This window comes from Vulpes vulpes, chromosome 2 (assembly GCF_048418805.1).
Source record: "Vulpes vulpes isolate BD-2025 chromosome 2, VulVul3, whole genome shotgun sequence".
Taxonomy (NCBI): Eukaryota; Metazoa; Chordata; class Mammalia; order Carnivora; family Canidae; genus Vulpes; species Vulpes vulpes.
Genome location: NC_132781.1, coordinates 86,047,520 through 86,075,027, shown reverse-complemented (window position 1 = coordinate 86,075,027; position 27,508 = coordinate 86,047,520). Strand labels below are relative to the sequence as shown.

General features: G+C 50.7%; 1 protein-coding gene across 34 annotated transcripts in view; it reads left to right on the top strand.

Moving 5' to 3' along the window:
* The window catches only part of LIMCH1 (LIM and calponin homology domains 1), a 300,514-nt gene that overhangs the window by 20,236 nt on the left and 252,770 nt on the right, over positions 1-27,508 (top strand). For 4 of the 34 annotated variants that reach the window (XM_072749137.1, XM_072749146.1, XM_072749125.1 and 1 more), the window contains exon 2: positions 18,331-18,577. The exons of 25 other annotated variants lie outside the window; for them this stretch is intronic. Coding sequence is in view for 2 of the 9 variants with exons in the window: in XM_072749123.1 (XP_072605224.1) it covers positions 19,036-19,038 (3 nt within the window). In the remaining 7 variants the exon portion in view is untranslated. Of the gene's footprint in view, positions 1-18,330; positions 19,628-27,508 lie in introns of all 34 variants that reach the window. 5 more of the 34 variants (XM_072749138.1, XM_072749141.1, XM_072749123.1 and 2 more) reach the window with 3 other exon arrangements.

Here is a 27,508-nt window from a genome sequence, read left to right as displayed (position 1 = left end):
GAAGCAAGTGGAGGGGACGTCTTAACGGCAAATGAACGGCAGGTGCAGCAGAGCCCGTCAAGCCGTAAACGGGCTCCCAGTCTCCACCTTGCTTCACGTTGGTTCATGTTGCAGTGTCAGAGCATGAAATGTGGCTGCGTCCAGAGTCTGGAGTGGGCGGGGGCAAGGGGAGGACAGTCTAAGTCACGGTGGGAGGGGAGCGCATGCATGTTTTTCAAATCCTATTCCGACCGCCGCAGTGTTGGGAAACGGGTCTGTGCCAGTTTCCTTGGGGCCACATGGGAGGAAGTGAACATTTCTTCCCTGGTAGGGGTTGGCACCCTCGAGGAGAAGGGTGCTGGCTGGAGGCCTGAGCGGTGAGCAAGTATCGGCGTCTGGATGTGGAAGGTAGGGGCGAGAAGGGGGAAGAACGGGCTGGAGACGAGCCTTCTAGACTTGGGCAGAGGCGTGGGGGTGTGTGGGGCGCGTGTGGACAGCTGCAGGGCTGGGGCAGGGCATGGTGCGAGAGGGCGCTGGGTTACGTCGGGGAGGGCCTGGTACTCCTCGCATTCGGGCTTGGTGCTGAACCCTACTGGCGGCTCCAGCGTCGGCGGCCTCGCTTAGGACCTTTGTGAGCAGCTTGCTTGGCCTCTGTGGGGCTTGGTTCATCGTCTGTGAAACGGCGAGGGTACTCCCAGTGTCTGCCGCAGGGATTGTGCCTCAATGGAAGCGTTTGACACGTGGTCAGGGGCTCAATAGGCGTTACCTGCTGTTAATACCTTAACATGGCGTGGGGGTTGTACCCGTAGGCAGTGCGGGGTAACTGCACGGTACGGACGGGATAATTGTAGGATCTTCCAGGAGGGTGACCTTGGGATGATGGTAGCGGCCAGTCCTGAAGCAGAGCGGCCGCAGGGTTGCTGCAGGGAGAGAGGTCAGAGGTGGTGACGTAAGAGCAGTGGACGTGAGTGTTCAAGGTGCCAACTCGATGAGACCTAGTGACTGAATGAACGTGGGAGATGCATGGCAAAATGGAGAAATCGAGGAAACGTCCCAAATGTACTGCTTGGTCGCCGGGGGGGGGGGCTTGGATCATTTCCTGAGATGGGGAACCTCGGGGAGGAGTGGGGTGAGGGGATGGGGTGGGTCAGGCCTGCACGTCGAGGATCCCGTGAGATGTTTTAAGGAGCAGGCCTGTGGCTGCAAGAGGTCAGGGGACAGGGCGAGCTGCCTTGTGACTGCGGGAGTGGCTGGAGGCCCGGGGGAGGTGTGGAAACGGGTCCGTTGTGGTCCTCGCCAGCGGAGGAGGAGAGTGGTGAAGAGCGGCAAGAGAGGAGCTGATCGCAGCTGGGGTCGCTTGCTTCTGTGTTTGAGGGGGACAGACGAGGACACAGTGGGGGCCTGCCGAGAAGGGAGGGGGACACACGTTACAGGACAGAGAAGGCAGGACGGGCACAGCCAGATCCCGGAGACACGCGGGGAGGGCGTCGAGGTCATGTGGTAGCAGAAGGGACACTGCGGGGTGTTTGCCAAGGGAGCATAACATTTTGTGTTGGTGTGTTACCGACGTTTGCTGCGTAACGAGTTAGCCCGAGGCATGGCATCGTAAACCAACAAATATTGATCACGTTGTGGTTTCTGTGGGTCAGAGACTTGGGATCAGTGGGCAGTTCTGAGGTTGCAGCCAAGGTGCTGGATGGGGTTGCGGTGGCCTGAGGGCCGGGCGACGGGCCTTTGGTGGCGGTTGACCAGAGGTCTTAGGACCTCACCACCCAGGCCTCTCCACGGGGCCGTGTGTGTGTCCTTGTAACACACGCTGACCTTCCCCGTCACCCCGACTGAGTCAGAGGGCAAGGAGGACACAAGCCCTCTGAAGGATCGGCCGTAGACCTCACAGGCTTCCCTCCCGGCTGCACCCTGTTCCTGGAAATGGGTCCCTAACAGAGTCCCCATCAAGCAGGATGGGGTTCAGGCTTCAGGGAGAGGGAGGAACCTCGAGGAACTTGTGGCCCTACTTGAAAACCACCACGGGGGCTGTGGCACCAGCATGTGACGTGTTTTATGTACAAGGGAGTCGACATTAGAGATGCTTACGCAGAGTCGTTAGGCCGACGCTCGTCTGTGTGGGTAAACAGTAAGTTTAAGAAGTTCTCTCCAGGTATCTCTCCCAAAGTGAATCTAGTCGTTTGCATTGTGGGGTCATAAGCGCCTGGGCGGCTTGGTTGGTGAAGCGTCGTGATCCCGGGGTCCTGGGATCCGAGCCCTGCCTCAGGCTCCCTGCCTGGGGTGGGGGTGGGGAGCCCGTATCTCCCTCTCCCTCTGCCCCCACACACATGCGTGCTCTCTCTCTCTTTCTCAAATAAATAAACATCTATTAAAAAATCAATAAATTAAATTTTTATTTAATAAATTGATTTTTTATTTAATAAGTTAATCTATTAATAAACATCTCAATAAAAAAATTAACTGTAAGATTATTAGCAACCGCAAACGATAGAGGAGTCAAGAGCTTCGAGCCCGAGTCTCACCCAGTACAGGCCATCGCTGCTAATATGCGCCATTTGCACCTAAATCCATGTCGCTCGGATTTTGCTTCATTCTGGAGCCTTTCGTTCAAATACAGTCGTATAGAAATCCAGGGTTTTCTCAAATTCTAGGTTTTAGGCTAAGCATTCGGTGATGATTGCTGCTGCCCCGTGTGTGCGGCGCCTGAGCACAGCGGTTCTGGGCTCGGGCGGCACAGTTCGGTCCCTGGTCCCTGGGGAGCTTTTGGTTGCAAACGATCTGGAGCAGCGCCTGGGCCTTGTTGGGTGTCACCGTTTCCCCAAGTGATTCCAGGTGCAGCGGGGCAGAGACCCCAGATCGCAGGACCAGCAGGTGCCGTAGGGCGGTATCCGCGGCGGTGGAATTTAAGGCGGATTCTAATGGTCATTTCTGTGGGGGCGTCGGAAAGGATGTGCACCGGGGCCCAGGGTCGTTTCTGCCAACATCGTCCCTGGCTCTTGTGATGGAGGAAATGGTGTGTCGCGGCGGCCTGCAGAGAACGGCACAGAATCCCGAATATCTGAGCTAATCTGACCACGGTTCCTTTAGGGGAAGCTCTGTGTTCCCTGCATCACGTCCCGGGTGTCCTGGGTGTCCCAGGTGTCCCAGGGTGTGTGCCCACGTCCCCGTCGCTGTCCCTGGCCTGGATGCCCTCATTTACCTGGCGGGCAGTCCTTGGGCCGCTGTCGTGTGTTGGGGGCCGTGCAGGCAAAGTGGAACGTGGATTGCTGCCCCCCGACGGGCAGCTCCGCAGCCAGCGAAGGCGAGGGGCAGGAAGGGGCCAGGGTGCCCGCACCCTAAGGACCATTTTGTGAGACTTTTTAGCATTTAAATTCAATTTGCTAACCCAGAGTATGGCTCATGGTGCTCCCCCCACCACGTGCCTCTGTTCCCTCATTAAGCACCTACTCTGTGTCTGTGCTTTCTGGAAGCTTCTGGTCTAGTGGGGATTGATAAACAGGCAATCACAGTACATGTTGTGACGAGAGAAGTAAAAGAGGGTTTTGGAGGGATCCCCGGGGGGCTCAACGGTTTAGCACCACCTTCAGCCCAGGGTGTGACCCTGGAGTCCCGGGATTGAGTCCCGCATCAGGCTCCCTGCATGGGGCCTGCTTCTCCCTCCCTCTCTCTCTCTCTCTGTCTGTTTCTCATGAATAGATAAATAAAATCTAAAATAAATAAATAAATAAATAAATAAAATCTTAAATAAATAAATAGATAAATATATAAAATTAAAAAAATAAAAAATAAATGAATAAAATCTTAAAAAAAACAAAATAAAAATAAAAGAGGGTGTGGGGTCATATCAGAGAGACAGTCTGGGGCAGAGGGTCCCAGTGAAGGCTCCCTGGAAGAATGAAATGGCAAAGAGGTAGGGTATGTTGTAGGAGGAACTAAGGCCAGGCAACTGTGGTTTTTCTGACCGTGGATCGAAGGAAAACATTCATATTTGGGGAACAAACTTGAGCATAGCTAGAGATGACACAAACAGACACATCTCCAAAGAAGGCCCACTCACGGCCAACAGGTGCATGAATAAATGCTCCACCTTGCTTGGCACCAGGGAACTACAGATCAACACCAGGGTGGGATCCCACCCCATATGGGCCGGAATGGCTCAAATGAACAACAGATGTGGGCGAGGATGTGGAGAAAGGGGAAGAGCCCTGGTACACTGCCAGTGGGGACGCAGGCTGGTGCAGCCGCTGTGGGGAGCAGCGTGGAGGGTCCTCAAGCTGGAAATCGAGCTGCCCTGTGACCCAGCAAGTGCGCCGCTAGGTATTTATCCAGAAGCTGCAAACACAATGACCCCAAGGGGCACCTGTACCCCCAGCGTCCACAGCAGCAGTGTCCACAAGAGCCAAAGTTTATTTATTTTTTTTAAGATTTTATTTATTTACTCATGAGACACACAGAGCAAGAGGCAGAGGCACAGGCAGAGGGAGAAGCAGGCTCCATGCAGGGAGCCCGATGCGGAACTCGATCCCAGGACCCCGGGGTCACGCCCTGGGCTGAAGGCGGCGCTCAACCGCCGAGCCCCCCAGGGATCCCAAGAGCCAAAGTTTGGAAAGAGTCCAGATGTCCACGGACAGATGAATGGATACAGAAGACGCGGTTCATGTGTGCGTGCGTATCGCTGGAGGGAGGTGCACGTATGTACAACTGAAATAGTACTCGGCCATCAAGAGGAATGAAATTCTCCCATTTGCGACATCATTGCTGGAACTAGAGGGTATTTTTTCTTTTTTAATTTTTATTTTTTGGAACTAGAGGGTATTATGCGGAGTGGAGTAAGTCAATCAGGGAAAGACAAATACCGTATGATCTCACTCGTATGTGGAATTTAAGAAACAAAAGAGATGGACATAGGGGGAGGGACGGAAAATAAAATGAAAATTGAGACAGAGGCAGATCATAAGAGACACTTAATCATAGGAAGCAAACTGAGGGTTGCTGGAGCAGAGGGGGTGAGGGACAGGGTAACCGGGTCATGGGCATGAAGGAGGACACGTGATGTAGCGAGCACGGTGTGTTATATGCAACTGATGAATCGCTAAATTCTACCTCTGAAACCAATTAAAAAAAAGAAATCAAGCGTAGTTTGACCGTGAAGGGCCCTCATGGGTTGGGAAAAATCACTTTGATTGATTTTCAATTTTGGCTGCACGTCATAACCACCTTATGGAGATCTTAATAACACAGATATCTGAATCCCACTCCAAACCTATGGAACCACCGTTAGCGGAGCGTGTGGCCTGTCTACATAGGTGCAGGTCCCTGTCCACACACGTGCGGCGTCTGGGTGTGTATTTTAAAGCAGGTGGTTCTGGTGCGTGGCCAGGATTAAGACCCCGGGGCCTGCGGCACAGAGGAAGGAGTGGAGGGAAGGGGCCAGCTCCGAGTCGGGGAGACTAGGGGGCGGAGAGTTATCTGGGCCGCTGAGGACGGTGGCCCAAACCAGAGTCTTCGAGGGGATTGGGGCAAATGTGCGCACTTAGAGACTTAGGGGTTAAAATCAATGGAGCGTGAGGTTGATTGCCTGCAGGGAGACAGAGGGGTGTGGTTTGCAGGTGACACCCAACGTGACCACAGAGCGGGAGGTAGTACTTCTCACTCGTCTAGGACGTGTCATAGGAGGAGCAAGTGTTGTGAGGAAGGGAAGGCTTTGGGTTTTAGCTCAGTCAGTGGAAGTTTCTCATAGGATTGTCCACCAGGTAATTCTAATAGTCGTGAGAAGCTGGAGCTTGGAGGTAAAGGAGTGTAGGTCGTCGCTGTGCACCTGGCACTTGAGCCCGTGACGATGGGTGGGACCTGCCAGGGAACAGGCAAGCAGTAAGCAACGCCAAGGGCCACGTCACTCGGAGGGTGAGTGGGAGGCGGACCTGCCGAGGAGCCGGGGTACAGACGTCGGACATCTCGATGGATGGCCGGGAGGGTGGAGTCTCAGAAGCTCCTGGAAGACAAGTTCTCAAGGGGGAAGGGGAGCACACGATTGTCACATGCTGCCATGGAGACAAAGAACCAGCTGGAAGCAGCCAGTGGACTCGGGTCCTGAAGGCGGTTGGAGATCTTGGATGCAGGGTGTCGTGGTGGGGACAACGCTCGGCCGCGGGTGGAAGAAGAGAAAAGGCCTCCGGCCGCAGGTGCTCCCCACCGGGATCTGCCTTGTGGTCACCGAGAGTCCTTGGTGCTCACCGTGCAAGTCAGGGCAGGTGTGGGTGGCGGGAGAGGAAGGGGGCAAAGGGGACGAGCAGTTCGGCCTGATGTCTGGGCCCGGGGCCGCGGCATCCTCTGCAATTTGCAGCGAAGCAGGAGGAGGAGACGGGGTGTGGTGTTGAGGCAGGCAGGGGCGCGCCTGTGTGTTGGGGCCGACACCCTCCTTCCGGCCGGCCGTGCTCTGCGTGCTGTCCTCCAGGCCCGTTCTAAGTACAGCCGGGGGTTGCTTGCGGTCGACCAGAACTCCCTGAGCCTCGACTTCATGAGCTTGGGAACAGGATGGAACTCGCATGAAGAACCGGCTCATACAGCAATTTGGTAGCGTGGCAGGATACAAAATCAATGCCCAGAAATCAATGGCATTTCTATACACTAACAATGAGACTGAAGAAAGAGAAATTAAGGAGTCAGTCCCATTTACAATTGCACCCAAAAGCATAAGATACGTAGGAATAAACCTAACCAAAGAGGTAAAGGATCTATACCCTTAAAACTATAGAACACTTCTGAAAGAGATAGAGGAAGACACAAAGAGATGGAAAAATATTCCATGCTCATGGATTGGCAGAATGAATATTGTGAAAATGTCCATGTTACCCAGGGCAATTTACACGTTTAATGCAATCCCTATCAATCCCTATGCAAGTCCTACCATGGACTTTCTTCAGAGAGTTGGAACAAATTATTTTAAGATTTGTGTGGAATCAGAAAAGACCCCAAATAGCCAGGGGAATTTTAAAAAAGAAAACCATAGCTGGGGGCATCACAATGCCAGATTTCAGGTTGTACTACAAAGCTGTGGTCATTAAGACAGTGTGGTCCTGGCACAAAAACAGACACATAGATCAATGGAACAGAATAGAGAATCCAGAAGTGGACCCTGAAATGTACGGTCATCTAATATTCGATAAAGGAGGAAAGACTATCCACTGGAAGAAAGACAGTCTCTTCAATAAATGGTGCTGGGAAAATTGGACATCCACATGCAGAAGAATGAAACTGGACCACTCTCTTGCACCACACACAAAGATAAACTCAAAATGGATGAGAGATCTAAATGTGAGACAAGAGTCCATCCAAATCCTAGAGGAGAACACAGGCAACACCCTTTTTGAACTCGGCCACAGTAACTTCTTGCAAAAGACATCTATGAAGGCAAAAGAAACAAAAGCAAACATGAACTATTGGGACTTCATCAAGATAAGAAGCTTCTGCACAGCGAAGGAAACGGTCAACAAACTACAAGACAACCTACAGAATGGGAGAAGATATTTGCAAATGACGTATCAGATAAAGGGCTAGTTTCCGAGATGTATAAAGAACTTATTAAACTCAACAGCAAAGAACCAAACAATCCAATCATGAAATGGGCAAAAGACATGAAGAGAAATCTCACAGAGGAAGACATGGACATGGCCAACATGCACATGAGAAAATGCTCTGCATCACTTGCCATCAGGGAAATACAAATCAAAACCACAATGAGATCCCACCTCACACCAGTGAGAATGGGGAAAATTAACAAGGCAGGAAACCACAAATGTTGGAGAGGATGTGGAGAAAAGGGAACCCTCCTGCACTGTTGGTGGGAATGTGAACTGGTGCAGCCACTCTGGAAAACTGTGTGGAGGTTCCTCAGAGTTAAAAATAGACCTGCCCTACGACCCAGCAACTGCACTGCTGGGGATTTACCCCAAAGATTCAGATGCAATGAAACGCCGGGACACCTGCACCCCGATGTTTCTAGCAGCAATGTCCACAATAGCCAAACTGTGGAAGGAGCCTCGGTGTCCATCGAAAGATGATGGATAAAGAAGATGTGGTTTATGTATACAATGGAATATTCCTCAGCCATTAGAAATGACAAATACCCACCATTTGCTTCAACGTGGATGGAACTGGAGGGTATTATGCTGAGTGAAGTAAGTCAATCGGAGAAGGACAAACATTATATGTTCTCATTCATTTGGGGAATATAAATAATAGTGAAAGGGAATATAAGGGAAGGGAGAAGAAATGTTGGGAAATATCAGGAAGGGAGACAGAACATAAAGACTCCTAACTCTGGGAAACGAACTAGGGGTGGTGGAAGGGGAGGTGGGCGGGGGGTGGGGGTGAGTGGGTGACGGGCACTGAGGAGGACACTTGACGGGATGAGCACTGGGTGTTATTCTGTATGTTGGTAAATTGAACAATAAAAAATTAATTTATTAAAAAAAAAAGAATCGGCGAGAAATTTAAGAAAAAAAGGGAACGAAGCAGCTCACTTCTGGGTGTAAATGGACTAGAGCTGATGGAAGGGGCACAGTCTCCTTCGGATGAGCCAGTTGGGCCGGCTCATCCATTCTCAGACCTTGTATTTGGCTTTTTCAGTGCATTTTACTTTCGTCCTTTTGAAATCGGGAAAATTCAGTTAAAGTCAGGGCCAGCGGGTACCTGGGACCTGGCCGTGTTCCAGCAGGGCGAGCTCCGCTTCCTTAATGAACGGACTTCCTCATCTGTCAGCGATAAGCAGGCAAGTGAAGAATTGTTATCTGCGTGCACGGATTGCACATCTGTTTCTGTTCCACCGCGTTCCAGTTCAGACGTCCCTGCTAAGAAACTAATGCAGATAAGTGAGTCCCCTCGTGTGTGAAGCCATTTGGGATTGTGAGTATTTATTACCCGAGCACCTTATAGGGATAAAATTGATAATTCAGAGATTTTTCTCCCCCTCCCCCTTGATGTTTTGAGTCGTGCAGAAATCACTGTCATGCTTCTCCTTGTCTGCTGTGACAAATTTTTTGAAAATGTAATTTTTGTGGATGGTAACTGCCAAATGTCTCCTGTGGGATAATTCGGAGTCGTTGGGAGTGCTGTCAGATATTTTATTCTGTATATAAAAAAATGTTCCAGAAAGGAGAGCAAAAAAAAAAAAAAAAAAGAAAGAAAAAAGAAAAAAAAAACAACACCATGGCAACTTGATAGAATGCTCATATTTGTTCCTCTGGAAGTGGAATTCTGAAACGAGGCAATGACGAGTGCAAGAGCAATGGAGAGCCTGCGGCTGGCTTCCTGGAAGTAAGCTCAAGAAAGAATGGGTTTGGTGCCCTGTGGGGGGCAATGCCATTTAGTGAAGAAAGGTCACGAAAAATGTGCAGCAAATAGCCTGATGAATTTTTCTTTGCAATACAACCTTTTATTTATTTTAAAGATTTTATTTATTTATCCACAAGAGACCCAGAGAGAAAGGCAGAGACATAGGCAGAGGGAGAAGCAGGCTCCATGCAGGGAGCCCTACGCGGGACTCGATCCCGGGACCCCGGGGTCACGGCCTGGGCCCAAGGCAGACGCTCCACCCCTGAGCCCCCCGGGCGTCCGTGCAATGCAGCCTTTTAGAAGTCACCTGCAAGTATCAGGGCCAAGGGAGGGGCAAGAGCTGCTGGGGCTGGTGGGAGAAGTTCCTCAAGATGCCAGAATGACCCAACCTGTGTACTTACCAGAATCATATCAGAAGTTTAAAAAAAAAAAAAAAAGAGTCCTGGGCCCAAAGCCCGTCCTTGACGTCCTTGCTTTCGGTGTTCTTCTGGGCGGTTGTCATGGCTAGTTGGGTCTGAAAGCTGTTGCGTGGCTCTGGAGCACGAGCTCTCTAAATACAAGGACATGGGTGGTTGTGATGTTGGATGTCCCCCTTTTTTTAAATTTTTATATTATTTTATTTTATTTTTGTTTTTTTGGATGCCCCCTTTCCTTCTGGTCCATGTGAGTAGGTGCCTGGCCCCCCTTAGAGCCCCGCGGCCGGCCCTGCCGTCTTGCTTCTTGTACTCAAAGCTACACGTGGTTTCTTGGAGAACTGACCCACCCAGGAGCATCAGCACCACGGATTTTTTTTTTTTCTTTTTTTTTTTTTTTTAGCAGAAAAGTAGCATCAGCCATGGAGCAAACAGTGTCCGTGTTCGCCCTCGGCCTGTGACCTCTGCACCCTGCCGCCGCGGGCCTCTCTCCCCGCTGCGTCCCAGAGCTCGATGACCCCACGCCTTCTCGCCGCCCCGCTTCCCTCCCCGGACAGTCCTCGGTCTGGGCTGCCCCCGACTCCCTGGAATCCTGGGGAATAGAGTGTCCCTCAGTCTGTTGCCCGGCCGCTGCGTGTGCCTGTCGCCGTGGCTGAGTCCTGCCTGGTCCCCTCCGGCCACACGCGCTGTGTGCGGGGATGTGCTCCGTCCGGGTGACTGGCCGGCGGCGAGGTACCTCTGCTCTGTGGTTGGACTCGGTCTGCCCGGCTCAGCAAATAAAAACACAAGGTGTCTGTTGGATCCGAGTTTCAAGTAAATAACAAGATTTTTAGTATCGGTCCGTTCTTTTATCTGAAATTCAAACCTAACTTTATTTCTGGCATTTTATTAGGCGACCCTACACTTTATTTTTTTTAAAGATTTTATTTATTTATTCATGAGAGACCCAAAGAGAGAGGCAGAGACCCAGGTAGAGGGAGAAGCAGGCTCCATGCGGGCAGCCTGACCCAAGACTTGATCCCGGGACCCTGGGGTCACGACCTGGGCGAATGGCGGCGCTAAACCGCTGAGCCACCCGGGCTGCCCGACCCTACACTTTCCATCAGACGTGGTTTCACCCTTGGCTTCTCCACTTGGCTACTTAGAAATTCTGTAGGTTCTTTATTATTATTTTTTTAAAAGATTTTTTATTTATTTACTAGAGATACAGAGAGAGAGAGAGAGAGAGAGAGAGAAGCAGGCTCCATGCAGGGAGCCTGACATGGGACTCGATCCCAGGTCTCCAGGATCACACCCTGGGCTGAAGGCGGTGCTAAATCGCTGAGCCACTGGGTCTGCCCTATTATTATTTTTTAAAGGTTTTATTTATTCTCTGTAGGTTCTTTAACATCCCTGAACCGTGGATTCTTTATCCGAAGTTTAGGGTCCGTGTGGCCTGCAGGTGCGGGCTCCCGTCCTCAGTGGACTTGGGCCTTCGGGGCAGTACTAGCCCTAGCGCTGAGGCAGAACTCCCGCTCACATTTGGTGTCCGGGGTTCAGGCACAGCGCATGGTGCTCTGAGGGCCCTTGCACTGGGTCTTTATTCTGAGCCATTGGTCTACGTCGAGGATTCCGTTATAAAGGAAAAACTTGGGGACAATTAACAGCCTTGGCCACACGTTTTTGTTTCCTTTCTAAAGCCCGTTAAATAAATGCCACTGAGGAAACACAATTGATGGAACAAATGGTATCGCCCAGTTGCAACAATCAAGAAATTGGGTCGTTGCCAAAGACGCAGAGTAGGGGATTATTCTTGGGTTCGATTCACTTGCTGTTTTATTCTGCTCTGTTGGGGAAATATTTTAATCTTCCGGCCTCTACTTTTTCCGTTTCTGTGACCACGCTCGGCCTACTCGCCGCCCCCCCCCGCCCCCCGCCCCGCCCCCCGGTCCACAGAAATAATCCTAATACGTGGCTGATGGCTGATTGCGTTTCTGGGACAAACCGCCTACACTTCGTAGGCCTCACCTTGCCTTGGCGAACAGTTGAAAGCGGAGCTGCGTTTTTGTAGGAATTAGATCCCGAGAGTCAGCACGCGATGCAAACGTGGGTAAAAGCGCCCTGGGTGTGGGCTGCTAGTGACTCACACAGGACACGTGGGACGTGGACGGGGAGAGACGGTGCCCCGGCCTCACCTACCACTCCAGCCCGCGGAAAGCCAGGGACTCCTGAAGGGCCGTCCGTGATGGGGGGGGAGTACGTAGGCGGGTGACCGAACGGTCGGCGGGAGTAAACTGCTTGAGTTCATGGTCTCGTACTGACGGTCACTTCTTACTGTTGGTAAAGACGCCATCACTAGATAAGACGTTAATATTAGAGAAAGCTGGGTGGAGGATGTGCAAGAGCTCTCTTCACAGCTCTTATAAAATCTGAAGTTTTTAATTTTTTTAATTTTTTATTTTTTTTTAAATCTGAAGTTTTTAAAAAAAGATTTCATTCATTCATTCATTCATTCATTCATTCATTCATTCATTTGTGAGAGACCCAGAGAGAGGCAGAGACCCAGGCAGAGGGAGAAGCAGGGTCCATGCAGGGAGCCCGACGCAGGACTCGATCCCAGGACCCCGGGGTCACGCCCTGGGCTGAAGGTGAGCCACCCAGGTGCCCCCAGGTCCACTTTTCTTCCAGCATCAGAGCAGGTCACTGCCTTACCAGTGGATGTTTACACGTGAATTTCCCCGACCCTGGGGATACAGCAGTGGACACCAGGGTCAAGGAAGAAAGCCTCTGCCTTCACAGAGCTTGTATTCTTGTAGCAGAAGATGACAAACAAGATAAAAAAGCAACCTGTGTAGTGCACGTAGTTTTCAGTGCTGTGGGGAACTGTAAAGCAGGACGGAGAAATAAAATGTCGGAGGACTGATGGAGCCCAGCTTGGAGGCTCCCAGAGGACCTGATGGAGAAGACACGAAGACCGAGGGATGTGGTGCCTGGAGACCGTGGACATGTTTTGGCTAAAAGCCTCTCGGACGGAGGAGATTGCATGTGCAAAGGCCCTGAGGCATCGCCCACTGTGGGTTTTCCCCACAGAGGACAGAACCGCGGCTGTGTTCGGAGCCTTAGTACCTTGCAACGAAGCTGCTGAGGGCTTCAGCCGACGTCTCCGCCTGTAAACCAGCAGCCCCTGCCTTGAGCCTCCGGATGGACGCGTGTGAACGTAAACCGTAACATGGGAAAGACTTGAAGATACTTATACCGGAAGATGTGAACCTCCTTGTCCTCGGAAGGCTTGTCTTGGGCCAGCCAGACGGCCTCGCTTTCGGGAGATGGATAAAACGTGACCCTTTCAACTGCATTATCTCCAGAACGATTTTTTACTGTGTCGTCAGGAAAAATGACGATGGTTTGGGAATAACATAAAACATCCCCGAGCCCGAAATCTATGGGCTTAAGTAGGAAGTTGACACGAGAGGGCGGCTTTTTGTCCTGGCTTTCGGGGCGGAATTCTTTGTCTACGTAAACCTAGTTCCTGCAAGTCCAAAGTAACTAAGTGAGGTTTTCCCTCTGATTCCAAAGTGTTCTAGGGCCAAGATTGGTCCTGTTTTAGGTCGTATTGGCGGTCTGCGATTGGACCCACCAGCGTCGTGGGGGTGGGCACGTCGCTGGGCCCCGTGCTGTGCGTGCGAGGGAACGAACGCTTCCAAGAGACCCTGGTTGTGGTGTCCCGGTGGAATCAGACGCCGGACTCTTAGGTTTCACTCAAACCTCCCAATGAAAAGGACTTTTTTATTATACTATGAAACAAGAATGAAATATTCGTTTGCATGGAGCCTGTTAAATTCTTAAATTTCATATAGGAGCTGCAGAATAAAGACCTATTGTAGGCTGACCCTAATCTGAAAATCTCTGTCATGCTTCTCTGCAGGCTGGAGAAGCCGTGCACTTGTGCCCTGGGTCCCGGGATTTAAAACCTTAGGATTTCCTGAGATTGGTAGCGGAAGGGAGCATGGAGGTGAGAATGCCAACAAAGCGCCTGCCCATCTTGATCTGGGATTGCGCGGGCCCCTGTGGCCTCTAGTCCAAGATGCCTTCGGGTTCCCTGGCATCCGAGTGTCAGTAGCCAGGTAGGGCCGGGCGGCCGATGCACGGGCCTTGGTGGCTGCAGGAACCTGAGCGCCTGGAGACCCCGCAGCAGGTCACGGCCTTTCCGTGCTGTGCTCAGGGTGGGGGCACTGCCTGGATCCAGGGTGGAAAAGAAACTACGGAGTCGGCCCGAGTTGCTCCTCTGAGAATCCGCGTAGACGGAATCATTAAACCTAACTTCACGGCTTCACTTCTTTCTCTGGACAAAAGCAGAAGCATGCTGCTGGCTGTCAGGGAAACCGAGCCGCAGATGCATTTAGAGATGTTACTGATGCGCTGTCAGTGTAAGGCAGGAGGTACTAGGACTGCGCTCCCGACAGGCCCAGCGCCTCTGCCGTCCTAAACTAGTTTCTTATTTAAAAAAAAAAAAAAAAAAAGGGAGACGAGGGAAGAGAAAAAGTTTGCCTGCATTTTGTGATTGTCGGGCATCGAGTATGAATTTTAACAAAATACTTTTAATTGAACACCAATAAAAAACAAATTTATTATTTAAAAAATAATAATTTTATGCAATTCCTCTTGCGCTTACCTTGTACAAATAACTCGATACACTATGTTTTTAAAATGGATTTTCTTTATTAGCTGGATCAGTGGAAATGAATATGCCCAGTGGCGGTGTGATTATTTTCACATTTGACTTTAAGAAAGAAAGGAAACGGGATCCCTGGGTGGCTCAGCGGTTGAGCGTCTGCCTTCGGCCCAGGGCGTGACCCCGGGGTCCCGGGATCGAGTCCCATGTCGGGCTCCCTGCATGGAGCCTGCTTCTCCCTCTGCCTGGGTCTCTGCCTCTCTCTCTCTCAGGAATAAATAAAATCTAAAAAAAAAAAAAAAAAAAAAAAAAGGAAAGCCTACTGCTTGATGAAACTACTTCCTTGTGGTTAAGTCTTGGTCTCCTTCTCTTAGGCTGTGGTGTCCTTTCGGGGAATACCTAACGGCTTGGGTGTATTTTTTTCCTGCTATGGTTTCCTGTTCTCTCCACTCTTCCATGCAGCGAATATTTATTGAGCACCTATTACGTGTCAGATGCTTTTCTAGCTCTTGGGGATCCCTGTCTTCAGGGAACTTTTGCTCTAGGGGGTGGAGTCTTGAAAAAAAAAAAAAGAAAGAGAAATACCTGTGTCAGATAGCTGCAGAGAAACAGGAAGCAGGGCCGTTGAGATAGGGGACGTTCGGGGTGGGGATACGCTCTGCATTAGATGGTCTCACTGAGAGGGTGACATCTGGGCAGAGACCCGACGGGGATGGAGTGGAGGGCGGGGGAGGCACTGAGAGGTCACGGGACCAGATCGGGAGGGTCTCCCCGGCCAAGGAAAGACTTGGGGTTTGGTGCTGTGTGCGGGCATCCTCAGGGACCGCGGCGTCCCTTCTGCTCGCCCTCCACTGTGCTCCTCTGCTGTCCCCGGTCATGTCACCAGGCAGGCGTCTTCACGTTTAGCAAAAACGAAACATAACGACAAACAAACAAAAACACAACCCAAAGAACAAAGTGCTGAATGCAACGGTTGAAGCCCAGGTGTCTGTTTCTACGACAGCCCCCGTCTGGCTGCAGGCGCCGTGCTGGGGAGAGCAGCACTGGCCACGGGCCTGTTCGCCTGTGCCGCGCACAGGGCCCTCCCCAGTCGGATGCACTGGGCCCCCGGCCATGACAGGAGCTTGGTGCGTAGTTTCAGGTCTGGCTTTGATGTTCACCTGCAGCAGGGCGTTTGCAGAAAGCAAGCCCGGGAAGGCAGGTGTGTTCTCCGTATGCTGCTTGGCGTGGTCGACTCGGTGACACGCGGGCCGCCCTGTGCCACCCTGCTCATCTGGGGGCTCCTTGAGGCGCGTCTTTCCTACGCAGCCAGCTGTGGCGGCGTTCCTTTGTTCCTTGCCAGGGATTGTCGCAGCACGGACGCGGCCAAAGTCGGGGAGACTTCCCGGAAGTGTTTCTTTGCTTCTAAGAAAGACACAGGAGGTTGTCTCTCAGCCTCTGGTCTGTCTGCGATCCTGGAGCAGCTGCAGGCTTCTTGCTGCGCCCGCCCCCGGCCCCCGACCATGATGTCAGGACCTGCTGAGCTATGGGGCCATCCGACGCTGGAGCCCACCCGCTTTGGGCTTTTCATGGTATGAGGTGACACAGATTCATACTGACCGAGGCAGGTTGGCGGGTTTGTTTAGTTTACAGCCGAAAGTGTCCCAACGGACCAAGGTCTGTGAATTCTCTTCCCGCCGCCCTTTTCACAGACGTCCTATGGATTCACACTTAGTGTTTTCCAGAGGCACTTGGCTTCCTGGACCCTCAAGTTACTGAAATAATTTAGAAGATTAAAATGGAAGCACGGATACACTAAATTGCCTTCGTATAATATCTGGAGTTTTGTATATGTGCATTTATGTCATTTTGGAGGGGAAATATGATAACTTTGGGTATTTAAAAAGCTGAAAGGACTCTTTAGATAATGTTGGTTTATTCCAATGATCATTGCTCTTTAAATTGAACCCTTTAAAATAAATATTCTTTTTTTTAAAGATTTATTTATTTATTTATGATATATATATATATATATAGAGAGAGAGAGAGAGAGAGAGAGGCAGAGACACAGGAGGAGGGAGAAGCAGGCTCCATGCAGGGAGCCCAACGCAGGACTCGATTCCGGGACTCCAGGGTCATGCCCTGGGCCAAAGGCAGGCGCCAAACCGCTGAGCCACCCAGGGATCCCCCTAAAATAAATAAATAAATAAATAAATTGAACCCTTTAAACATCTGAACTGACAATGGAACAAGCATAAAGGTAACTTTTAAGACAAACGTAGCCCATATACCAGATTCTTTGGGAGCTATTCTCACATAAACCCATGTATTTTAAGAACCTAAAAAGATACCATCCGAAAGCTTTGGATTCCTGCCTTTATCCCATTCATTGACTAAGGCTGTTCATGAGCACAAGTGATACTGGCAACTCGGGACCCGAGTAGGCAAGGATTTTAAGGCGGCCAAGACGGAAGTCCCACCAGTTCCTTTACTTTTCCATCATCTGACTGAGTTCGGTGGATTAGCAACATCATTGCTTTATTTATCTTGAAACCATATTTTTGGTATTTTGTCCAAGCTCCTCATGTATCTCTTTAGTAGTTATAAAGGCTCAGGGAGGAACCTCGCTTCTCCAACGGGCTGTGAGCAGGTAGAAGGAAAAGTTTGGCCGTGACCCTGGGAAAATGCTAACAGCGAGTGTCTTTTCTGTATCTGAACTGAAATCTGAGAGGTTCCGAGTTTCTGCACAAGGTAGCTTTGTGCATATTTCTCTGATTGCCAAGTCTGGAGTGGGCTGCCTGGCAGGCTTCTGATAGTCAATTCCAAAAGATCGGAATTCTCTTTCTCTTTCGAAATCTTGCAGGAAAAGGTGAACAAAAAATGCGTGAGTAAGAACTCCCTGCCCACGTGTCCCCATCCCAAGCACAGCACGGCTGTGGGATACCGAAAAGACCTAAGAATACTCCTTGCTCCCACCTTCCTCACCCCTGGATGCACCAGCCAGCCAACAGCTCCAAACGCCTCACAGGGAGACAGCTCCTTTTTGATCCTGGCGGAATCCAGGAGCTCCTTGTGCATCGGGGTCTGCAGACATAAAAGGAGAGTCCCGCGAAACGATTTCAGCCCGTTAACATCTCCAGGGGACCCGTCGCCCTGCCGCCGTGTGATGCGTTATTTAAGCTTTGCAGAGATACGTTAAAATTTGCCTTTTGTCTCCTTGCCTGCTCAGGGGGAAAGCGGGCATGGGAGGTGCCGTCACAGAATCAGGTCAGTTTGCGTGTGAGGCTTAACGCACGGGGCCTTGTTGCTTTGTCTCATTGTTTCCGCTGACAAACATGGTGTTTTTATACGACACAGACTCCGTTATTTATTTGCTTGGACACGGAGACGGCTCAGTGGCATAAATAAGTGAGGACCCCCCCCCGATACACACACACAAATAGGCTGAAGGGGTGCGGGTGCAGGGGGCATGTAGAAAGAGCAGAAAGAGCGTGATCCGTGTCAGCGTGGCTGGGGGTGGGGGCGTGGGGTAAGCGGAGGTGCATTAGCTAAAACAAAAGAGGGCAAGTGTCAGAGCCCGCGGGCGGCCCTGGTCCTAGCAGAGGGACGTCGAGGAGGTCTTTCGAGGTCAGCTTACAGGACAGAAGGCTGAGGCCCGGGCGGTGTCCCAGGAACCCTCCCAGCCCCGTGCTTCCGCTCTCCCGAGGGCGCGGGGTGCACAGCCCCCTAGTTTCCGCAGCGCCTCCCTGGAGTGTAGGGCACAGGCCGGCTTTACCTGGGACCCTGCAGGGGCAATGGCTGGAGATGCCGTGAGCTGCGGGGACAGAAGCTGGGGTGCCGTGTCCCCGCCCCCTCGTGCCCTCCGCCCAGCAGGGGTGCAGCGCCAACAGCGACCAGCATCGTTACTGGGCTGCGAGTTGCCCCGGGCTCTGGGGTACAGTTTGGGTCTCGTTGTTGTTTTCTAGGTAGACCTCAAACGGGCATGAGGAGGAAACCAACGGGGAGGTACGGAGCACCGGGCCTGGAGAGTCAACTTTAGGACACGTTTTGGTGACAACGTGAGCGATTAGCCATGGATCACACTTTGCACCTTGAAATTTGCAACAGGAATTTCAAAGCTAAATACATTCAAGTGTCCTTGGAGCCCGCTTTTTTGTTTTATTAAAAAAAAAAAAAGATCTATCCAAATGCTCAGAGTGAAACGAGCAGGAGTTAGGTAAGGACGAAATACTTCATGGTGATGGTTTTGTGTCCTTATCGTGCCCCGTTTCCCAAATCCAAAAACTAAAGGACCCTCGTGAATCAAATCTAGGATAATAGACTGAATGCTGCAAAAATTCCTCAACTGTCTATCAGATGTTTTGTGACTAAATTTTCTCGTGGACAAAGGGTGGCGGATGGAATTTCCTCCTTGATTTATAACATGAAATTCAAGATGTAAAGAACCGCAGCGTTGCCCCGTGTTAAGGGACCCACCGTTTCCTGATAGCAACCCTGCAATCTGCTAACGCCTGCGTCGATCCTGTGTATTTTCCAGCCGGTCTGTTTCGGTCGGCCTGCTTGTGTGTGGGATTCCCGTGGCAGGATTCGCTAATCTCCTTAATTCCATGGCCTTGTCCGCTGCTGGGACGAAGAATTGGAACGGCAGGGGATTCCGTTGGATGAAAGGATGGGATGGTGGGAGCCCCCTTTCTTTCCTGCCTTCCCTCCCTCCTTCCCTTCTCTGCCTCCCTTTTTCCGTCCACATTTGTTTTATTTTTTTATTTTTATTTTTTAAAGATTTATTTATTTATTTATGAGAGACACAGAGAGAGAGAGGCAGAGACACAGGCAGAAGGAGAAGCAGGCTCCCTGCGGAGAGCCGGATGCGGGACTCGATCCCGGGACTGGATCCCGGGACTCCAGGATCGCGCCCTGGGTCAAAGGCAGGCACCAAACCGCTGCGCCACCCAGGGATCCCCCACATTTGTTCTAAAGGAGGATCATCAAAACACTCACTTGGATCTTTAGAGATTTCCTGTATTGGGCCACGCTCAGGAGTGTTCCTGCCTCCCCTCGGGAAGCCGCAGGCTCCGTCCAGGTTGGGGCGGGCGCGGCGCCGGCCCCCCGGGCCCCGGGCTGCCCCCCGACAGCGTCTTCTTTTTTAAAGATTCGGAGCATTTCGACAAACGGACATTGCAGGCGGAGGCGGTGGCCACAGAAGTGATCCCAGGGCGTGTTTGTCCGTTCATTCTTTTCTTCATTCCTTCGTTCCTTTATCCCTTCGGTAAATATTTGTTGAGCTATCGTATATCAAGAACATAATGGAAGCCTTGATTTATTTGTTTTCTTGATTTTATTTTACTTGTGGACTCTTTGCTGTTTGTTTCTTTAACTCATTTTTACGGCCTTATCGATTTCTTGCGTGTTTCTTTTGAGTCCGTTATTCTTTAGCTTCCTTGGGGCATGAACCGGACCCGTTTTCTTTACCGCGCTGTCCTCCTGCGGTTCTTACTACATATTTGATGACCAAGCAGTGAGCAAACTGTATCCTTGGTGGTATGTTTTTCTCAGTATTTCCATGAAGCAGTTTCAATTAAAACGCAAACGAAACGATGATTTATTAAACATTTCAATTAATATCTTAAAGTTTTATTGGTAACGTGATTTTCCCCTTGCTGGTTTACCTGTAGGGTCACATGACTATTATGCGTCATTCGGGTCACCCGAGAAAACCTCTGAATAATAAGTAAAGTTATTCTAGAGGAGTGGTCCCGTGGGGGGCACAGAGGGGTGGGGGGGCGTGGGGCGCGGGCTCAGGTATGGGGCGCCGCGGCCTGCTGGGGGGTCCCCGGGCTCGAGGGAGCACGTCTCCCCACTGTGCTGTACAAAAGGAATGGTTGTGAAATTAAAACCCCCGCCCCCCACCTCCCCACTCCCTGACCACCACCCCACTACCATCCTCCCACCCCCACCCCACCCCCATCACCACCCCCACCCCTACCCCCTTACCTCCCCACCCCAACCGCATCCCACCACCATCACCACCCCCACCCAACCCCCATTCCATCCCACCTTCACCACCCCCACCCTCCACCGCCCCCACTACCATCCCCCCACCCCCACCCCTATCCCCCCACTTCCCCACCCTACCCCATCCCACCACCATCACCATCACCACCCCCCCCCACTGTCCCCATTACCATCCCTACCCCATCATCCCCCACCCCAACCCCTACCCCACCTCCCCACCCCCACCCCACCCCCATCACCACTTCCCACCCCAACCCCCACCCCACCACCTCCCCACCCTTTATTCTGATGTAACAAAGTCTCCCTCAATCACTTCAACGTTCTTTTTACTGACTTCATTCTCCTGAAGTAAGTCCTTCTGGGACCAGGTCCAGTGTCTCTGCCTTGGAGAAACCTCGTTATGGGGTGCGCTAAACGCCCTCGTAGGCCTGCTCCGACCGCAGGCGAAGAGCACTACCTGGTTTATGGTTTCTGGGAAGTCTGCTTTCGGAATGACTGGGTTTTACAGTCGCTCTTTTAGTTGATTACTTGGACTTTTATTTGGAAATTATCCACGCGGCCGTGTGATGCTGTCGGGAACTTGACTGTGACTCGACTGCTCCGGAGGCCGCAGCCAGGAGGGCGTCCGTGCGCGGCGGGTCGCGGGCGAAGTCGCCGTCATTCCTTAGTGGAAGCTAAGGGTTTGGACGGTATTGAAGAGAGTGTTAAAACGCCGAGGATTTTGTTTTGTGACTTGGAGTCTCTGAAGACTCTGCAAGAGGCTGGATTTCAGGGTCATGTTCTGAGGACGCTGGCAAGGTGTTTGGCATTAACGTTTTTAAAAATTGCAACAAAAATTTTGCTTTTGTTGATCAAAAATGATCAAATGATCAAAGCTTCCTTTGGTGTGTGTGGTAGTGATTTCATTGCTCTGAGCTTGGACAGGGTGGATTCTCCGCTAGGAAAGATCCCGGCGAGGATACAACGTTAGGTTTTGACGAGAAGATTCCCAGAGTCACTGTGCTTCCGGAAGCGTGGTGAAGAGTTGGTGACATTAGCTCCCGGCGTTGGTGGCTTGGGAGCGTGGGCACGTCTGCTTGCAGGCGTGTGCGACTGTGGCTCCGGGTGTTCCGGGATGTTCTTGGGGTCCCCTGTATCAGCTCCAGTTGCTGTGCCTTGTGGCTTTGGGATCCTTTCGTGGAGCCCAGCACTTTTATGATAATGGGTCCCTCCGCTTTCTCATAAAGGTCTTCTGTTGGTCCTTGTGTCGGTTCTTGGGATTTGGGTAGAAGAGAGAAACTCCCTCGTGAGCCCAGACTCCCCACTGGGTGCTGTGTGGTCTCCATCCTCCACATGCAGAGCCCGGGGGCGGGGGGCAGTCCGCGTCCCCGGGTGGGTGATGTCACGGTTGCCATTTGGCCTACCCATGCCCTCTGGGAAGGCGCCAGGCTAAGAAAAGCAAAATAAGACGAAACCAAAGGGCCCAGGTCTAGACTTGAATATTTGAGTATTGAAGCCGTTATAGCCAACTGCCGCTCCTCTTCCAGATTCTTAAACTCTAGGTGGCCGGTGTTGTGATTATTTCACTTGGTCATTCAGCAGAGCTGCTACGTGCATATGCTGGCCTTTTGGGGGAGCATTTTATATATATATATATATATCCCTGAATATATATATCATATATATTCAATATGATATATTCAATATTCAATATGATATATATATCATCTGAATGAATATATATATTTATATATATATATATAAATGTTCCTGGAAACAATACAAACAAAAAGTATTTGTAAAGTTATTTTTTTTAAAGATTTTATTTATTTATTCATGAAAGGCATACAGAGAGAGAGAGAGGCAGAGACACAGGCAGAGGGAGAAGCAGGCTCCATGCAGGGAGCCCGACGCGGGACCGGATCCCTTGACCCTGGGATCAGGCCCTGAGCCACCCAGGCGTCCCTATTTGTAAACCTATTGCCTGGCCTCATTTCATACCTCCTCTTGCTCAGAGTCTTGTCCATAACCGGCGCTCAAAATATCGGGTTGAGCAGATGAGGGACGCGTACTCGGCAGATTTAGCAATAGAGGAAGTGAAGCAGCCACGGGGCAAGCGTGCACGGGTGGGGAGTCCAGCCTGGGCATGCTTTAAGGAGTCAGAATATCAGTCAATCAATCAATCAATCAATCAATCTCTGGGTTGATGAAGTCCGAGAAGGTTGAACAGAGGTGGCTGGACAGGGGAAAAATGGTTTTCTTGAAGCTATTATTCTGTGACATGTTCTCCGAAAGGCTCATGGGAAGGATGGGGTTTGGAATGAGACACAACTGGGCTCACACTTAGGGGCTGCATGATCTTGACAGCCTGCGTGGGGTCTTGAGAGTGAACAATCCACATAGAAGCGGCCGCCAGCAGTCTGTGTGCGTGTGTTTAGGTGTGTCTATCACGTTTCCTTTCACGACTTGCCAGGTGCTCTCAGGGCCCCTTTCCAAGTATCTACTCATTTAATCCTCCTGGCAGGACGTTCGGTTGCTCTCATTTTCCTGGTATTTTTTGCAGATGAGGGTGTTTGGGCATTGGCCGGTCACATAACATGCTCACAGGTGCGCGGCTAGTGTGTGGCGGAGCTGGACTGTGACCCCAGACGGGCCCTCCAGAGGGCCCGTCCCTTGGGTGCTTACGCCCACAGCGATGCCTTTAATTTGAGCTCCTCCCGTGGATGTCGGCTCTGGGTAGACACTACATGGAAAATCACTTAGGCTGTCACGGTTGCTTTCACTCTGCTCAAGTTGCCACGCTCTGCCCCCCCCCCCCCAGCCCTTTAAAAAAAAAAGAAAAAGGAAAAATCTTGAGGCTTGTAGTTTTAGCATCTACTGGTTGTATCGCTCTGTTAGTCACCTAGCACCCCAGCCTTGACTTCCTCGTGGGTGCAGTGGGAGCATTTTACGTACCTAAGCCGACCGCCGGAACAGGTACCCGAGAAAACGTGTTTGGGAACAGGAAAGTGTAAGGCCGCGAAAGCTGGAGGGCACCGTCCCGGGACTCGTGCTCTAGCCTCCACCCATCCAGCGCGTCTTTAGCTTCCTTTTTTTTTTTTTTTTTTTTTGCGTCTTTAGCTTCCTAGTGACAGCGTGCAAAGAGTGGCATCGGCTACTCTGAGGCCTCCGTGGCGTCCTTAAGCATCTATGTTTTAAATTCACTTCCAAGTCTCATCTTGCACAGGGAGTAGGATTTAAACTTAAAAGGCAGGTCCCGAGGGTGAAAAGTGAATGCAGTCACGGTTGTCCCTAAAATACCTCAACGTCCACCCTTCTCGGCTGACTTAGTGTTACCTCCACGGCCTCTGCTGCCCTTGTTCACCGCAGCATCACCAAGGGCCTAGGGGAGCAATCGGCACATATTTGTTGAATGAATTAATAGCTGACTTGCAGCGAGGAGCCAATTTCGTGAAAAAGTGAGACCTTTTCATGCCAGCATCCCGTTTAGTGCAGTAGAGGGTCCATCTTAAGTCCACATGGGGACCCCCTCTGTGGCACCCGTGTAGTTGGCATTTCTGTCACCGAATGCAAACATAATACGACTCTGCGGTGTGTGTTTCTGTGATTACAACAAGCTGCACAACGTTTGTTATTATTTCACTTCAGAAATGAGGAAATCAAGACTCTGTAGAGGCAAGAAACACAGCCAGAGCCTCCCTGCTGGCCCTCGAAACACATTCTCATGTTAAAAATATTGGATTTTCCAATCTTCCTCCTGCCGCCGTAGAGTGTCTGTGTGCCGTGGGCTGAAGTAGGGAGTGGGTGAGAAATAGGACTAAGGAGGGTCGTTTCTTGTGTGACACTGAGACCAGAGGGCAGCAGCTGCTGTTTCCACCTGAAATAAAATCTTCATTTTGTTTAGCTCTTTCTTTCTTTTTTTTAAAATTTATTTTTATTTATTTATGATAGACATAGAGAGAGAGGCAGAGACACAAAAGGCTGAAGAAGCAGGCTTCAGGCAGGGAGCCCGACGTGGGATTCGATCCCGGGTCTCCAGGATAGCGCCCTGGGCCAAAGGCAGGCGCCAAACCACTGCACCACCCGGGCATCCCCTGTTTAGCTCTTTCTTAAGCGTCTGTGATGGTTTAAGGTTTTGGGAGTTACTTCGATTGTACTGAAGGGTAAACTTCCCAGATTGGGGCGATTATTGGCCCCAAGAACTATTGTCATGGAATCTTCTAGCACTTAGATCAGTCTTGCTATTTCTTTTTTTTTTTCTTTTTTTTTCCCCCTTTTTAAAAGTCTTGCTGTTTCTCATAAATGCCAAGGTGCTCAGCAGTTTGGTCTTGGAATCAAGGCTTTTCACTTCGGCTGCGGGAACCAATGGCCTCCGACACTGCCTGCGTTGGCGTCTTGATTGGAGGTGGTTTATGAGGGGCACCTGGGCGGCTCAGTTGGTTAAGCGGCTCTTGATTGGGGCGACCTGGGGTCCTGGGGAGTCTGTGTCGGGCTCTGCACCCAGTGGGGAGTCCGCTTGAGGATTTTCTCTACTCCCTCTGCTGCTCACCCTGCTCACAGGTGCTCTCTCTCTCTCTCTCTCTCTCTCTCTCTCTCTCTCCCTCTCAAATAAATAAATCTTAAAAATTTTTTTTCAAAATTTTAAAAGTGTTTTATGAAATTTACCTCCCATGACTCGGCCAGCACGTGGATTGTGTGTGGATCCCTGTGCGAGAGGTGCTTGCTTCATTTCGGGGACTTTCTCTTCCATGACTTACATAAGGACTTTCTTACTTGACTTGAATTCCATGGTATGACTTCTTGTTCCTGAATTGATGCCAGGACTTGGCTTATTCCTCGTGCCAAATTAAAAAAAAAAATTACTTGTAAGGAATCACATTTGACTCACTATTACTCATGAGCACCTGAAGTCAACGGCTTGAATTTTAAAGTCGGTTCATCAGGAAATATTCAGCAGACGTTTTCCGGGGGCCTCACGGGGCCTAGAGTGTCAAGGGGGTCAGTGTAGCTAGTAGGCTGTTTCCGTGATGACATTTCAGATTTGAAGGATTCTCCTCCACAGAGGTGAGTCGGGAAATGTTGTCCAGTGATAACTGGTCAGAGCTTGATATTGGGCAAATATTGACTGATTTGATTAGTCTTTACAGTTTTGGATATTCTCCCTGTGGTCCAGGAAGCCGTCATGCGCACCCGAGTGGGGAAGGGTGGTGCTTGGCCCGGCTGAAAGCTGGCGGAGCCTTTTTTTCAGAAATCATATTGAAATGAACGTGCGGGCGTGCGGGTGGTTCCTATAAATGATGTCATGATACAGTAACACTGTATTAATCTTTTAGAAGTCTGTTCTTGGCTCATTTACCCAAATAATGTTGCCAGATATTACAGCTGCAGTGTAATTTGAAACAATGTGAAAATTGCCCTGTTTACTCATTGCGAGTGAGAAGGCCAATGCTAAATTAGTTTTCATGTTAAAAGTTGATTGAATTGAGTAATAACCAGCTTTATTCACTCTTCTCTGGTCCTTTTAATGAAAGTCTTTTCCCCCAGTGCAGTCCTTTTTGATTTAAACTCTTTGAAAACAAAAGAGAAAAAAAAAATCCTAAAAAAGTTACTCCTTTCTCTCTTTTCTGCCTCAGAAGAGCTAAGGACGGGCACTGGGTTAGGAGTTGCCCCAGATGAAGTCCTAAAGGGCTTTGTAGCTCATGCTACCAGAATCCTTTTACATAAACTGGAAAAACAAACAAAAACTAACGTATCAGAATCTGAATGAAAGCACCGGGGGAGGGGGGGAGGACCATGTGTAGAGGACGCGGCACCCCGAACCCGGAGGCGAGGCCCTGGCCGGCCGGTACCGCGCACCTTCCTAGGAAGCAGCCTGAGGTTCCGGGGCCTCCAAATCACCACATCCCGCCCGGCGCCGCGTCTCGGGCTCGTGTCGGGCTCATGTCGGGCAGCCCGGGCTCGGCCTCCAGCGGAGCCTCTGCCCCAGGAATGATTGCCTCCTGTCCCATCCCCGGCGTCCTAGCAGCTGTCCTTTGCTTTCCCAGGAGGAACCTGCCCTCCAGGTACTTACACCTGTCCCTGGATGTTTGGGGTCAAATCCTCTGCTTGGGGTCAGATATGGAGCTTCGTGCATCCCCCGCCGGACCGTCCCCTTCCCTGAGGTGTCCGTCACCGCCAGCAGTGCCCAACCTGAGCCGTGCATTCAGTGACAAGTCCTTGGGCCCCACACGTTTTGGGGTTGTTCGGCGCTTCTGTTTCTGCTACGTAATTGGCCCGTTTGCCATCTTAGGGCGTCAGCTCATCCTTGAGTTAGTGAAATGCTCCTCCGGTTTTTCTCTATACTTGTTGCAAAACCCCAAAGAGTTACTCTCACCCTTTTGTTGGGTCACAGGCACTTTGTCTATGACTGCAGGTGGCTTGTCTCTGCCCTTCAGGGACCCTCTTAGGGCCAAGGGCCCTTAATGTCTTTCATGCCCTGGACTGCTTTGTTTGCTGGAGCCTATGGACAGAATAATTTTTAAATGTATCAAATAATATACCTGCGGCCGCAAAGGAAGCCAGTTATGCTGGAATAAATCATGAAAATGTTAAATTTACATGGAGCTATATGTATGTGCTTTTTTTTTTCCCTTAAAGATTTTATGTATTTATTTATTTTAGAGAGAGAGAGAGAGAGAACACGAGCAGGGGAAGGGGTGGAGGGAGAGGGAGAGAGAATCCCAAGCAGACGGCCCTGAGCACGAAGCCTGACATGGGGCTCGATCCTGGGATCCTGGGATCCTGACCTGAGCTGAAATCAAGAGTCAGATGCTTCACTGACTGAGCCCCCAGGTCGCCCTCTACAGATGTGCTTTTTATTTGTTTTTTAAAAAAGATTTTATTTATTTATTCATAGAGACAGAGACAAAGAGAGAGGCAGAAACACAGGCAGAGGGAGAAGCAGGCTCCCTGCAGGGAGCCCGACGCAGGACTCGATCCCGGGACCCCGGGGTCACACCCTGAGCTGAAGGCAGACGCTCAACCGCTGAGCCCCCCGGGTGCCCCTCCATATGTGCTTTTTTTAAAAAAGCTAATTCAATGACAAGATTTAGTGGTGGATCAAAAACCTACCATAATTCCAAGGTAACCGTGACAGTAAAATATGTTTCCGGGATCT